This window comes from Vicugna pacos, chromosome 23 (assembly GCF_048564905.1).
Source record: "Vicugna pacos chromosome 23, VicPac4, whole genome shotgun sequence".
Lineage (NCBI taxonomy): Eukaryota > Metazoa > Chordata > Mammalia > Artiodactyla > Camelidae > Vicugna > Vicugna pacos.
The window spans coordinates 16,139,743-16,154,852 of NC_133009.1; the positions used below are offsets into that span (position 1 = coordinate 16,139,743).

A 15,110-nucleotide genomic window follows, 5' to 3' on the forward strand; every position below is an offset into this window, starting at 1 on the left:
AATTAAAAAAAATTTTTTTAATGATGTGTAGTTGATTCACAGTGTTAGATCCAGGTATACAGCAATGTGATTCAGTTATACATAAACATACATATGTATATATTTTCTTTTCAGATTCTTTTCCATTATATGTTATTACAAGAAACTGAATACAGTTCCCTGTGCTATACAGTAGGTCCTTGCTGTTTATCTATTTTATATATAGTAATGTGTGTCTGTTACTCCCCAACCCCTAATTTATCCTTCCTCATCCTTTCCCCTTTGGTAACCATAGTTTATTTTCTTAGAATTTTATAAGATGAAATTAGTAGAATATTTGTAAAATTTAATAGGGGTAATACCAAAGCCATGAGCTTAAGAATAATATATGAAGTAAATAAATTTATAGCCTTACCTTTAGCATACTTCCATTTTCAGTGACATGCAGGCCTGGTTTCTTCAGCAAGGGGCGGCCGTCTTTTAACCAAGTCAGAGTAGGTGGGGGAATAGCATCACTTTGACATAGTAACTCCACAGCTTGGCTAATGAGGACAGAGATGTTCTGTTCTTCTCCCATAATATTTGGTGCAACTAAGTGAAAGATGGGTTTCCCCTCAGGATAAAAGAGGCCAGCACACTGCTTATCTTTATTAATAATCAGGGAATATACTGAATAACTTTACTAGTTCTTTTAAGATGTAGGATCACAACAGTTCTAACATACCCTCTGCACCATTTCGCTCAGAATCAAGTGTTAATAAATCGCCGATTAATGTGCTCCTATTGAACAGAAAAAGCTTTCCATTAACTTTCCACGTAAAAAAGTTTGAGAACTGGAAGTTCTCACCAGGTGCCCGTTTAAGTAATTTCTTGAATTAGGTATTGTTTGCTTCAGTTTTTCAAAGTATTAAGTGAAGTATTTTGGAAATAACAATGAATCGAAAGCAAATACATTTTTGATATTTATTTATGTCTTTTGCAAAAGAAAACAAATTTCATAAACACTGAGGCAAAAAAAAAAACAACAACCCACCATCAAGTTGAAAGAGATCACCCAACCCCATCTCTTGGTGTGCAAAATTTTAGACAGGTGACAAAAAAGAGCTTATTTGAAATAACATGACTAATTGGTGGCAAAGCTAGCAATCTTCTGACTTGCAGTTTAGAGCGCTGTTTGGTCTTCCACAGTGCCCTGTCAACTTTCTGTGAAATAAAGACCATGTGGGATAAATGATACATTAAATCACTGACCAGCTGTACAACATAGAATTACATAAGAAGAAGAAATGAATTGAAATTTTAATGAGAATAAAATGAGAATTCTCTGGCTTCAAGGCCTGTCAGATGCTGAAATATGTTCTTGGAGAAGTTTAAGGAATCGCCTTCCCTTGGGTGTATTAAAGAATAGAGTAAACAATCATGGTCTCGGACGGTTTAGGCACAGCCCTGCCAAGAACGAGAGGGTGAGCACGAGCTCTCAAGGGCTGTTTCAGGCCTGTACTTATAATAATTTAAAGACAAGAACTAATAATGAAATCAGGCCTGTTAGAAAAGGGTCACTCCAAGAAACCACAGAGGGGAATTTCCTTGGCCATTTCTTACTAAATCCTGTAACTATTTAGGACTGTAGGAAACTTACTATATTTGTAGTTTTGTTTTGTTTTTACAAGAAAAGTGAAGTTTCCTTGAAATGAATTCTAAAGGATTTTTTAAATGCTTTGGTAAAAGCAAGCTTTTTGTGCTAAGGAATGTCGTTACAGTCCATTAACCATTGTTTCTGGCCTGATACTGCAGCATGTGGCAAAAGACAACCAATGCAGCAGACATTCGCTAGGAATGTGTTTCTGTCTCCAGGAGGTTCCTCTGCTACCATGTCTTCTGCGGAATGAAAGGCATATGGACTAGAGGGTACTGTTTTGTGCTGTCTCTGGATGCAGGACTCACACTAAGCCCAAAGGAACTGATGCTAAAGGAAGAAATTTCATGCACAATGGCTGGAACAGACCAGTGGAGCATTAGTGCAAAGATTTGTGATGTCCATTCTGCTAAATTTAATACACACAGAAACATCTGGCTCTCTAGAAACTTACAGTAATCTATGTAGGGGGGACAGAAAACAGCAGGTTTGGAGATTATTTTTAACATGTGACACATCAGATAAGAGATGTACAACTAGGGTGTTTGAGATGAAAACTTTTATAATCTTAGCAAAATCAATGCAATGACTGACATCTTCTAAGATATTATGGAAAAAACCACATTCACCAGTCTTAGCATAGAAAGTCCTAAATAGAACAGCCGATTTCACAGCGTGGAAATAACTTCAGGTTAAGTCTGGTCTCAGTGGATAAAAATGTACCACAACTGTATAAAAATATGTTTATCTTAGATTATTTGTAGAATTTGCAAAAAAGCGTAAATTCTTTATGACTGCTTACAGAAGTAAAAGTCAGAAATAATTCAAGAAAGCAGAATGCTAATTTATTTCCAAATATTTTCCAATCAATTACTTTTCTTTACAGCTAAATTAGCTGAATCAAGCTCAAGAGAAAATCGTATTTTTTAAATTGAGAGGAAAAATGCAAAAACAATAGAGTATTTGTTTCTTAAAGAACAGAGCTTAAAGCAAATCTAATTACAGTCCAGGATATATATTACCAAAGCACTATTTTCTCTGCTCTTTCATTTGCAACTTTTTATTTAGTCTGAGAAGAAAACAAACTTCCACCCTTTAGATCCTCAGCTTCCTTAGATGTTACCCCTGTTCTGCTCTGCGATTATGCTGCTTAAGAAAGGGTGTGTTGTGCCTGTTTCTCATCCTACACATTATACTTGTTGAATTTAATCACCAAAACCAAAATTGCCACATGGTTACGCTTGTTGGGACGCTGGAGAATGTGTGATGGTCTACAAAGTTTCTCCGAGCTTAAGTTTCCAGAAAAGGTGCTACAGGAATCCAAACATTTTAAAACTCAATTCTCTTGTTTCAGCACTTCAGAATATGGTAATACATACTCTGAATTTATACCAGGGAGAAATATTTTAATGCGCTCCTCTTATAATTGTAGGGAAAAGGATTTACCCACTGTCTGCTCCTCCTACCATCCCCACCCTCTGAGGATGCACATTCATTAGACATCAAATAGAGCATAGATTGGAAACTAATTTCAGATTAAAAACCTGCTCTAATGTGGTACTTTTTTAGCAGCTTGCTATGCACACATATTTCAAATGCTAAACACACAGGCACGTTCTCAAGCGTACGTATGTGTTAGCTGGCTGTTTGACTTTAAAGGGAAGATCCCGGTTTTCAGACTAAAAGGGTAATATGGGAGATTCTGAACAAATGATAAAAAAAAGAGCGATGCACATTTTTATAATCTCTGGAAAATACCAACTTTCTATCATCTCTCAGGTTCACTTTTGACACTGACCAATGCAGAAACGTAAGGAGCCAATCCCAGATTTTCACTGCTGACTAAAAACCCAGTGAGTATCAACATCAGTCCTCTGCTTGCTTGCGAGTGCCTGAAGGAGCTACTGTGACTGGTACTCAGACTGATCAATCATTCTCTAAGGATATTTTAGACTGGAAACATTCCAGCTCTTCATAAAGCATAAAAGTGACCCATTAAGGGAAGGCGTTAGATTCCCTGGGGTTGGGCATTCTTAGGCCCATCTGTTATCTCAGACACAGAGCGCTAGCAAAGCTGGGGGCTGGATACAGACCCATGTCAACTGCAGAAACAACATAAAGAGGGATGCATAGCCAGCCTTGGGTAGTTACCAGGCTACTGATGCCAATGGGGATTTCTTAGCTTAATTAGACATGTATGGTATCCATGATGTAATAAGGGACCTTTTTATTAAAAAATTATGACTTCTTATATATAAGTTATTTGTGATGATTACATTTGTTTTTGGGAAACTCAAAAAGGGAAGTCAATTCACATCTCCTGGAGGTAAAAAAAAGGAAGTCAAGTAATACATTTCGAATAGGATTAAATTATTTGGAAGTGACGTAGGATTTAGAAGGCCTGCATGAAACAGATACTCTTTGAGGGCCACAGAAGAAACAAATTCTTACTTTCATGAACCAAGGAATATCATGCAAATAAGACCCTGGAAAAAAGCCTGAAACTGTTCTAAATGCAAAAATACACTACAACGTGGAACAAGTGTAACCTATGAATGGCGGCCAGTGAGGCCCCCAACTTCACTTGGGGGGCCTTTTGATGTGACGGAACCAGACATTCCCTTTCATACCTTACAGCTGCATCGTAGGTAGGAAAAAATAATTGAATTTTGCCTAAGTTTATGTTTGCTTTACCCTTGCTTTCCAAATAGCCTTTAATTCATAGGCATAGTATTGACTACAAAATATGCTGATGGTAAATATAATTAAAAGGTAATAAAATACAGGCTTCAAGTAGAATAGATCAGGAGAACTACTTGAACAGATGCTTTAGGAAGAAGATTATGTCTTTCAGATTGCAAAGATCTCTCCATAGTCACGTTCTTCAGAGTACTCCATAAAACTAACACCCTACATGCCAGATGTACGCATTTCCATTTCTCAGAACTTCAAAAAAAGGAAAATTAGTTAAAGTCAAATATAAGGGAGAAAGGGAGAATCTGATTTAATTAATCTTATAATATCATTTGTATTGTTCATAGTTCTTTATTGTCAAAAACTCTTAACTTCCTCAGTGATCTTAGGACTTCAACACAGCTCTAACGGAGCAGAAATAATTATTAAAATGTCTCACCATATACTCTGAGGTCAATGTCCCTTTGTTTCTCCCCAGCAGCATTCACTGCCACGCAGGTGTATCTCCCCGTATCACTGATCTGTGCGCTGGTCAGTGCTAGGATACGGCCCCCAGACAGAACCTATCAATGATCAGAAAGCTAAGTAACTGACGTGTCTCCCGAGAATGGTAGGTGTCAACATCGTTTTCCTCTTAGTTTCTGACATTGATCAACTGAACATTTGCCTCTGGAAGGATTTCCACTTGGACATTTCAAAGAGGGCAAGCATCATTTAATCCCTTTTCATATTCTCTAAGCATCTCAGAAGACAGAAAGGCTAGACCCAAACTTGGTAATGACCACTGAACACAATGCTCTACATACAGTGAAAATCCAGTTTCATCCATACTTACTACAGAAAGAGGGAAAGCCACTGAGGGGGAAATATGAGAAGAAAGGGGAATAAAAGGAGGTAATTCTCCCATTTTTTTTCTTTGGGAGAACAAGTACAAAGTTAAAATTAACAGCATAGTAGCAGCCAAATAAATTAATTAGTCACATCAATTGCCGTTCATCCCACTGATGTAGTTGTATCACTAAAATACTGACACTGACTCTGGATAGCCTACGATTCTAAATTCTACCAGCAAGATTTTCAAGAAAAGCTAAAGGAGCCGAATAGTGGAAGATCAATGCTCTCTGCTAGGCAAAATAAAATTAAAGTACATTTTAAATGAGATATATGTGTTTCTGTATTTTAAATTCTGAGTCAGTGCAAAGTACTTAAATTTTTTTCTCAGACTCAAATTTCATTTCTCCTAATGTTGTCTTTATCATTTTTCTTTATTTGATGTTCTTGTAGAAGTAAATATACACTATATGGTTCTCTGATTATTATTTCCAGGCAGTTAAAGATAAATTCTACCAGGAAATTCCTGTTTCTGTTGTTGATGAACATTTCTTCGTGTAGGGTGTCTTTTATGGTGGTGGCAGGGGAGGGGGAGGGGAAGTAGAAAGTATCCAAAACAATGGCCAAAATATAGCACTACATATGAGATAAGAGAACTGAGTTTTCAAGGAATTGTTTAGAAATTCCAATTGTATGTTCACGGCATTTATGAATATATACGTGTACATTTTTGGATAACATTTGTAAACTGTTGTTCTCCAAATCCTTTTAATAGCTTTACTTGTTTATACTCCCTGTATTGAACACTCAGATGGTAGATTTCACCTAAGGAATGATGGAAAGTACCTGTATCCCATTAGCGAAACCAGCGACAGGGCTCCCGTCTTTCAACCAAGTCAGACTTGGGGCAGGGATACCTCTGGCTTCACATTCTAACCTCACCAGGTTATTAACCACCACTGTCACCATGTTATTGCTGCCAGAAATGGATGGGGGCACTGCAAAGGAAGAAAAAAATAAATAAAAGTGAGATATGTTCACATCACAGAATATTTCAACTCAAAATAATAACAACTATTATGTTCACAGTATTGTTTTACAGTTTTGTTTCTTGATTTCCAGGCTTGTGTGTGTATCTGTGTGTGTGTGTTTCCCTCCACTGTATCTACTCCAGTATGTTAACTAAGAACTCTCAAAAGCAGTATTAGAGATAATAAATTGGAAACATTTCTTTATGTAATACCTATGATACTGAGAGACAATATTGACAAGCAGGGCTGGTAAGATTGTTGATGACTATTTTCAGCACTTCATCTAAAGTAAACTTAAGTTCAACCGTCTATGGAAACAGAGCATTTGATAAGAATCAAAAAATATAAATGCTTATCAGTTTTAGTATACTGCACCCTTGAATAAAGATGACAATAGCACACTTTGTTAAATAGTCACACTAGAATTTTACAGACGCACTTAATCATTTTTTCACTTGTTTTTCCCCTCAATGCTTTTTCCTTTTTTAAAAAATCTATCATTTTTTCAGCTTTTTTGAGATATAACTGAGAAATGAAGCTGAAATATATTTAAAGTGTACAACGTGATGATACATGTACACAATGCGAAAAGGTTTCGAAATTGAACTTAAAAAATCTTATTCTTTTATTTTTATTTATGCACATTTTTTTTTCAATGGAGGTTCTGGGGACTGAACCCAGGACCTCATGCATGCTAAGCATGCTCTCTACCACTGAGCTAGTTCCCTTGAATTTTATAGATGCACTTAATCATTCTGAATGCTTCTTTACTCCAGGATGAATCTAGGATATGTAGCACTAACCATGGACCTGAAGACTGTAAAATAATTCTGTAGCTCCAGCCGAGTTGATGGCTACACATTTATATATGCCAGCATCTGTGATCTGGGCGCTTTCAATATCAATGATCTGTCCTCTGTTCAAGAAGGTCACACTAGTGGAACCTGACAGTGGATGATTATCTTTGTACCACATAATAGCTGCAAGGAGAAGAGGAGAGAAGCCCATCTATTTAAAATGTTTCTTTTAAAGCTCAATATATACACTACATTGGAGCTTAAATACAATAGTAACAATTGTTTCATTCTTATATTTATCATTCCAGGTTAATCTAAATATCTTTTCAGGGTTGATCTCTAGGAGAAGGTAAATCTTAGAAAAACATGAATAGCAAAGCCAATATAACCGTTCTGAAGTGAATTTATTAAAAAAGATATTCTTTACATTATTTCTAATGTATCAATAATGTTTAACAGCAAACTTTTAACCAATTCTATTTCTTTGATATAGTATATATTCTTCTCATCTATAAAAATTTGGTCTATGCATCTAATCAAAATCAAACACTATACACACTGTTAGCTTTTATACTATTTTTATACTAGTTTTAATTCATGAATAACTTACCAATGATGAGAATCAACAAAACAACACTCTCATCAAATGACTGATCGATAATCAATTTAGACAGATAAAAACATATTTTTCAACAAAATGTATCTACAATACTATTGTGCATTTTGTGGCCACAATAAGGACAATAGAATAACTAGTTATTCACACATTTCTACATTATTTAAATGGGTAAATAATTTCATGTACTTAAAAGCAATGAAAATTCAAAGACAGCATCCACTTGATGTTATCCTTATCAATGTTTTACTTTTGAAATGTATTCTATATTTCCTTTATTAGTAATTACTACATTATGCTAATAAACAGATTGAGCTATTCCCAGAAATCTTAACATGTTAATAAGTGACAGAGTCCACAAGTAAACATACCAGGCAAGGGATTTCCAGCTGCCTTACACTCCAGCTGTATGGGGTTGTTCACCACCACGGTCTCATTCAGCATCTTCCCTGCATCCTCCAGACGGGGTGGTTCTGTAAGAAGCCCAAACAGACAGTTAATACACACCAATAGGATACTGAAACTGAAATTGTTTGCTCAGTGGAAATCATCATTTCTTCCTTTCTTTCACTTACATGCAATGATATATCTGGAATAAAACTAAAGTATACTATTAAGTAGAGTTGAAGAACAGGAGGGAAAAAAGATCTTCATAGGTTTTCTGGATCATCCATTTCTCTGTACCCAGACAAGAAGATTGTTAGAATTGTACATTAGCAGAGCAGTAAAAGAATGTTAAAGGAATATATTTTCACTCTAATTAATCTGATCAGTCTGATGATGAATTGCCTTTACCAAGAAGTAATCTAATGCATTTGAACTCTTCAAGTGAAGGACATCAATATTTCTCAAAATAATGGACTACCGTAGAACAGACTACCTTAAACCATTTCAGAGAAATTAGAATCATTTTTTGTTTGCTTATTAGACTTTCTTCTTTTGATATAACATTTACAATTAAATTGTCAGTAAAATAATACAGAAAACTACATTTTCAACTTTAAATAATCACAGATACTGCTGCTCTACTTTTTAATGTATTTATAAAGTAGGAATTCAGGAAGTCTAAAAGGCAGTGTATAAAAGTAACAACTTAGAACAGCAACGCCCTATGTTTTCTCCTCTCTCAAGGGGTGTAGGAGGGATGCCAGGATGAAAAAAAAAATAACGAATAAACTAGAGGTCTTGTCTTATTTGGAGAGGATACTGTAGATATGTTAGAGTTGAGGTTTATATAAAAAATATTTTAAAGATTTGCTAAATTTAACTTATTCAGTGCACCAGAGCTCCTCACTTCCACCTCATATACAATTAAACAATTGATCTAATCTAATCTAGCAAAAACAGAGAAAGAAGAAAGTAGAAAGGGGAACAAGAAAAATGATTAGAACTGAATAAGATGGCAGAAATAAAATCAAATATATAAATCAAAAGCATAAATGTGAAGGAGTTCATTTTCTTGGTCAACAGAGACAGAGTTAACACTATTGAAGGTTAACGGTATTTTTTAAATTACAAAATCCAAAAGGATAACAAGCACAAGTAAGACAACTGCAAAAATGGTGACAATAATGAGCTGGACAGAGGTAAGCCAGAACCACAAGGTGCTATCAATTTCTGACAAACTGGTACACAAGGCAAAAATCATTAAACATGACAAAGAAAAATGCTTTCTATTGATTGAACTGTTATCTTCCATGAAGAATCCATTATAATGACAGTGCTTTAGGGATATAATAACAAAGCAAAAATTGTTAAAAAGCAAAAAAATCTGAAAAATCTAAAAGTAGCATATTCTAGTACACCTTTCTCAGAAATTGACTATGCAGTGAGACAAAAATAAAGTTATAAGGAATTTGAAAACTAAAATTACCCATCCAGATTGTGTGTGTGTATCTCTGTATGTATACATGTATATAGAGAGATACGTATTTGTGTTATTTATGGTTAATAAAAATAGGTATTATTTTCAAATGCTAACAGAATATTTTCAAAGTAAATTATGTATCAGGCCACAAAATCTCAATAAAGCATTTATAACCACAATTCAATAAAACCGTAATAAAAAAGCACAGAAATCAGTGATAAAAATATAAAGTTCTCTATGAGCAAGAAACCTTATTAAAGGGGAAATCAAGACAAAAGTACAGGAATAGAAAAATAAATCAGAGTGAGACTGATTAAAACTAAAACCTATAGAATGTCAATAAGCAGTACATTAGTCAAAGAAAATCTTAAAGCCCTAATTAATATATTAAAAACTAGGAAATAATGAAAATCAATGTTCTAAGCATTCAACTCAGATTCCAGAAAAATACCAATAAAATAAACCCAAAGTTGTCAAGAATAAAGAAATAATAAAAATAAAAGCAGAAGACTACATCAAAGAAAATAAATAAACAAGAAAAATAACAAAACAGACAATAAAACTTAAAGCTGGTTTTTGACAAATCTAAAGTAAAATCTGTCCTCAAAAGCAGATGTCCTTGTGGGTCAGTCAGATTTCTGCTTTACTGGAAGTTGTTTCTGAAGATAAAGCTCAGACTCCACTCCTCCTTCACACCTGTAGTTTCTTTGTATCCATCTAAATCAATGTATTAAACCTTCCTGCTTGAAATGCCTAGAATGTTTCTGTTTCCTGCACTAAATTCTGATTTATGTTATGGTGTTTAATTAAGGACAAATGATCTTTAACTATGGCTATCTGACTTGGTTCCAACTGGAAAGGAAAATAATTAGTCCATGACACATTTCTTCAAAACAGTTATTTAAATACTAACTTGAAGCTTCTGGACTAAAGTGATCATTGAAGGCTTTGACAGACTATACAGCTGCTGTAATAAAAGAATATGATAGGAATAAGAAATAAAAGAGCTATGGAGTGGGTTGGCTATTTTTCATTCCATTATAGAGCTTAAAGAAAAAAAGATTGGATTTCAGCAAGAATGGCAGAATAAGGAGTCTGAAAACCCACTCCTCTATTATAAATTTTAAAAAAGAAAGATTATTGGAAAAACCATCTAAACCAACTTTTTCACAACTCTGGAAATTAATCAAAGACTTGGAATAATCCAAGAGGGTTTATTCAAGAAAAACAGCTAAATTTAATTAAGCACAGTAAGTTTTATGGCATTTTATCTTACTCTGTTCCCATTATTCTCTCCTCACCTCAGCAGTAATCTTGAAAACAAATAGCCCTGCAACCATGGTGAAAAAAAAAAAAAACCCAGCAGAATGGGTTTGAAGCTACCTAAAAGTATCATTCCTCGAAGACTGTTTCTATTTGACCTGCCTGGCCCTTCCCAGGAAATTCCCATTCACAGGACTTTATTTAGCCAGACCCAGAGTTAGCTCAGTGCAAACAGCCTTTTCCCTAGGGGCATTTTAAAATGTATAAAAACAAACCTAACAGAGATTGTTCAGGGAAGTCACCATATTAGTTTTCTTTCCCTTCCATAACAAATTATCTCAAACTTGGTAGTTTAAGCAATATAAATATATTATCTTACAATTCCATGGGTCAGAAGTCCAACTGGTCTCACTGGGTTAAAATCAAGGTTGCAGAATGGCTCAGTTCCTTTCTGCATGATTCAGAGGAGAATCTGTTTTTTTTGCCTTTTCTAAATTCTAGAGAGGACACTTACATTCCTTGGTTTGTGGCCCCCTTCCTCCATCTTCAAAGCCAGTAATGAGGAAGTGGGGGAGGACTCATAAGACCCTCTCATCCTATCATTCTGAAATTCTGCCTTCCTCTTTCACTTTTCATGACTCTTATGATTACATTGGGTCCACCTGGATAATCCACAATAATCTCCCTATTTTAAAGTCAGTTGATTAACAACCTTAATTCTATCTGTAATCTTAATCTCCTTTGGATGTAACCTAACATATTCAGAAGTTTCAGGATTAGGAAATGAACATTTTGAGGGTAGCCGATATTCCACCTACTCACTAAATAAGTAAACAGAAGAAATAACAAAAAAAAAAACAGTAACAGAAGTGACAACAAAAACAAAAACAACCATGGAGAGAAGAGGAAATGATTTCCAAAGCTGTCACATTTGAATATTTAAAATGTCTATTTTTCAGCAAGAAATCATGAGACATGCAAAGAAACAAGAAAGCATGTTTCATACACAGAAAAAGACACATGCAGTAGAAACTGTCCATAAGGAAGCCCAGATGTTGAACTACTAGTCACAAACTTTAGATTACCTACTTTAGTTATGTTTCAAGAGCTAAACAAAAATATGTCTAAAGAACTAAAGGAAAGCACAAGAATAATGCCTAAACAGAGACTATCAACCAAGAGATAGAAGTTATAAAAAAGAATCAACAGAAACTCTGAAATTCAGAAGTATTCGAGCTGGAAGAAGAAATAATCAGCAACTTGAAGATGGGTCAAGTGAGATCACCCAATTTTAGGAGGAGAAAGAGAAAAGAAAGAATAATGAACAGAATAGAGCCTCTGAGTCTTGTGGAACACTATCAAGCATTATGCATAATGGGAGTCCAAGAGGAAAAGAAAGAAAAAAATGCAGGAAGAATATTGGGATAAAAATATGGTTAAAACCTTCCCAAATTTGAAGGAATATATTAATCTTCACATGAAAGAAGCTTAACAAACTGTGACTTGGATAGACTCAAAGAAATCCAGATGTAGATGTACCATTACATCTGTTTGAAGCCAAAGACAATGAGAGAATCCTGAAAGCAGCAAGAGAGAGAAGTTTATCAAGTACAAGAATTGTCAGTAAGTCCAACATCTGATTTTTCATCCAAAAATGGAGGTCATGAGGCAGTAGGATGACTTATTCAAAGTGCTAAAAGAAAAAGATTATCAACCCAGAATTCTATATCCAGCAAAACTGTCCCTTAGGAGGAGACATTAAAACATCTGTCTAAAATAAAAAATAAAAAATAAAAAAACATAACAGAATTGCTTGCTAGCTCCCAGCCTTACAGGAAATACTAAAGGGAGGTTTTCAGGCTGCAAAGATAGTTATTTTAATACACATGAAGAAATAAAGAGCACTGGAAGAGGTTAACTAGTAGTAAAGATAGCAAAACTGTGTATTTTGCATATAACACTTTTTTTCTCCTCTTTGATTTAAAAGACAATAGCACAAATCAGTAATCATAAATCTGCATTGATAGGTACATGATGAATAAAGATATAATTTGTATGACCATAATAGCACAAAGAAAGGGAAAGGGAAGGGAGCAATATAGCACCAAAGCTTTTTATCCTATTGAAATTAAATTGGTATTAATTCAAAGTATGCTATTATTAATTAAGATGCTAACTGTAGTCCTCAGGGTAACCACTAAAAATGAACTGAAAAAATACATTAAATGAAACAAGACAAATAAAATGGTATACAAGAAAAAAATCTACTTAATACAACAAGGCAGTCATGGAGGAATATAAAAACATAAATGACATAATACATAATAGAAACATATAGTAGTAAATGGTAGACATAAATTCCTATAATCTCAGTAATTATGTTAAATGTAAATGTATTAAACAAGCAAGAGGCACAGACTAGCAGAATGGATTTAAAAAACAAAAAACAAAAAAATAAAAATAACAACATGACCCAACTATATGTTGTCTATAGGTGACATACTTTATTTTTTTTTTTGAAGTATTACACATTTATTGTTGAAATGTTGAGAAGGTAGAAAATCATAAACAATAAAGCAAAAAGTATGGATAGTCCCACCACCCAGAAATAACTCAACATTTTGATGTATACTTTTCCAATCTTCTAAGCATTTTATGTATATAAATTACTGTGCATACTACTTTGAAGCTTGCTTTTTAACTTGATGCATTGTGAATATTTTCCATACTATTTTAACATTTTTTATTGATTTATAATCATTTTACAATGTTGTGTCAAATTCGTGTTCAGCACAATTTTTCAGTCATTCATGGACATATACACACTCATTGTCACATTTTTTTCTCTGTGATTTATCATAACATTTTGTGTATATTTCCCTGTGCTATACAGTGTAATCTTGTTTATCAAGAGATAGAAGTTATAAAAAAGAATCAACAGAAACTCTGAAATTCAGAAGTAAAGTAAAGGTGACATACTTTAGATTCAAAGACACAAATAGATTGTAAGTAAAAGGATGGAAAAAGGTACACTATGCAAACAGTAACCAAACAAGAATGGAGAGGCTATATCAATATCAAACAAAATTTTCTTTTTTTAAATTATTTTTAATATTTATTTATTTGTTTGTTTATTTATTTATTTATTTTGTTTGTTTGTGGGGAGGTAATTAGGTTTATTTATCTACTTATTTTAATGGAGGTATTGGGGATTGAACCCAGGACCTCACGGATGCTAAGCATGTGCTCTACCACTGAGTTATAAACAAACAAAACAGACTTTAAAAGAAAAATTGTTACTAGCAACAGAGTAGGACATTTAAAAATGATAGAAAGTATGAATTTACCAAAGATACAACCATTATAACAATACATTCACTTAACAAGACAGTCTGAAGATACATGGAACAAAAATTTGCAGAATCAAAGGGAGAAAGACAATTCAACAATAATAGATGGAGACTTCAATATTCTAATTGCAATAATGAACAATTAGACAAAACTATCAATAGGAAAATAGAAGACTTGAATAATACTATAAAGCAACAGATACACATAGAATATTCCACCCAGAACAGCAAAATACACATTCTTCTCAAGTGCACATGTGACATTCTCAAGAATACACCATATGTTACGCTATAAAACAAGTCTCAATACATTTAAAAGGATTAAACCATACAAAGCGTGTTCTCAAACCTCAATGGAATGAAATTATGAATCAATCATAAGAGCAGATTTGGGAAATTCAAATATGTAGAAAGGAAGTAACACTTTTGAGTAACTGATTTGTCAAAGAGGAAATCATATGTGATATTAGGTAATACTCTGAGATAAATGAAAATAAAAACACAACATACCAAGACTTTTGAGAGACAGATAAAGCTATGCTTAGAGTGAAATTTATAGCTATAAAGAAGTATATTTTAAAAATCTCAAATAACTTAATATTCCATCTAAAAAAAAAAACCAGAAAAAAGAAGCACAAAATAAACCCAAAACAAGCAAAAAGGAAGTAGTAAAGATCAGATAAATAATAGACAAATAAATAGATAACAGAAAAGTAAGAGAAAAGCAACTAAATCAGAACCCGGTTTTTTGAAAAGGGACAAAATTTTAGTTTAACAGACCAAGATAAATCAAAAGAGAGAAGATCAAATTACTACAATCAGGGATGACAGAGGGGTCATTGCTACCAACCTTACAGAATCAAAAAGGACTATACAGTAATATTATAAATAGTTGTGTGCCAACAAATTAGATAACCTAGATGAAATAAATAACTTCTTAGGAAGACACCAAGTACTGAAATTGACTCCAAAAAATTTGACAATCTGAATAGACATATAAAAATGAAGAAATCACATTCGTAGTTTAAAAAACTTCAGACACACAC

General features: G+C 33.7%; 1 protein-coding gene across 1 annotated transcript in view; it reads right to left on the reverse strand.

The window, feature by feature from the left end:
- The window catches only part of HMCN1 (hemicentin 1), a 400,921-nt gene that overhangs the window by 135,554 nt on the left and 250,257 nt on the right, over positions 1-15,110 (reverse strand). The window contains exons 37-41 of the mRNA XM_006198786.4: positions 7,956-8,057; positions 6,975-7,151; positions 5,987-6,138; positions 4,749-4,872; positions 395-570 (exon numbers count right to left, since the gene is read on the reverse strand). Coding sequence (XP_006198848.1) covers positions 395-570; positions 4,749-4,872; positions 5,987-6,138; positions 6,975-7,151; positions 7,956-8,057 — 731 coding nt within the window. The remainder of the gene's footprint in view (positions 1-394; positions 571-4,748; positions 4,873-5,986; positions 6,139-6,974; positions 7,152-7,955; positions 8,058-15,110) is intronic.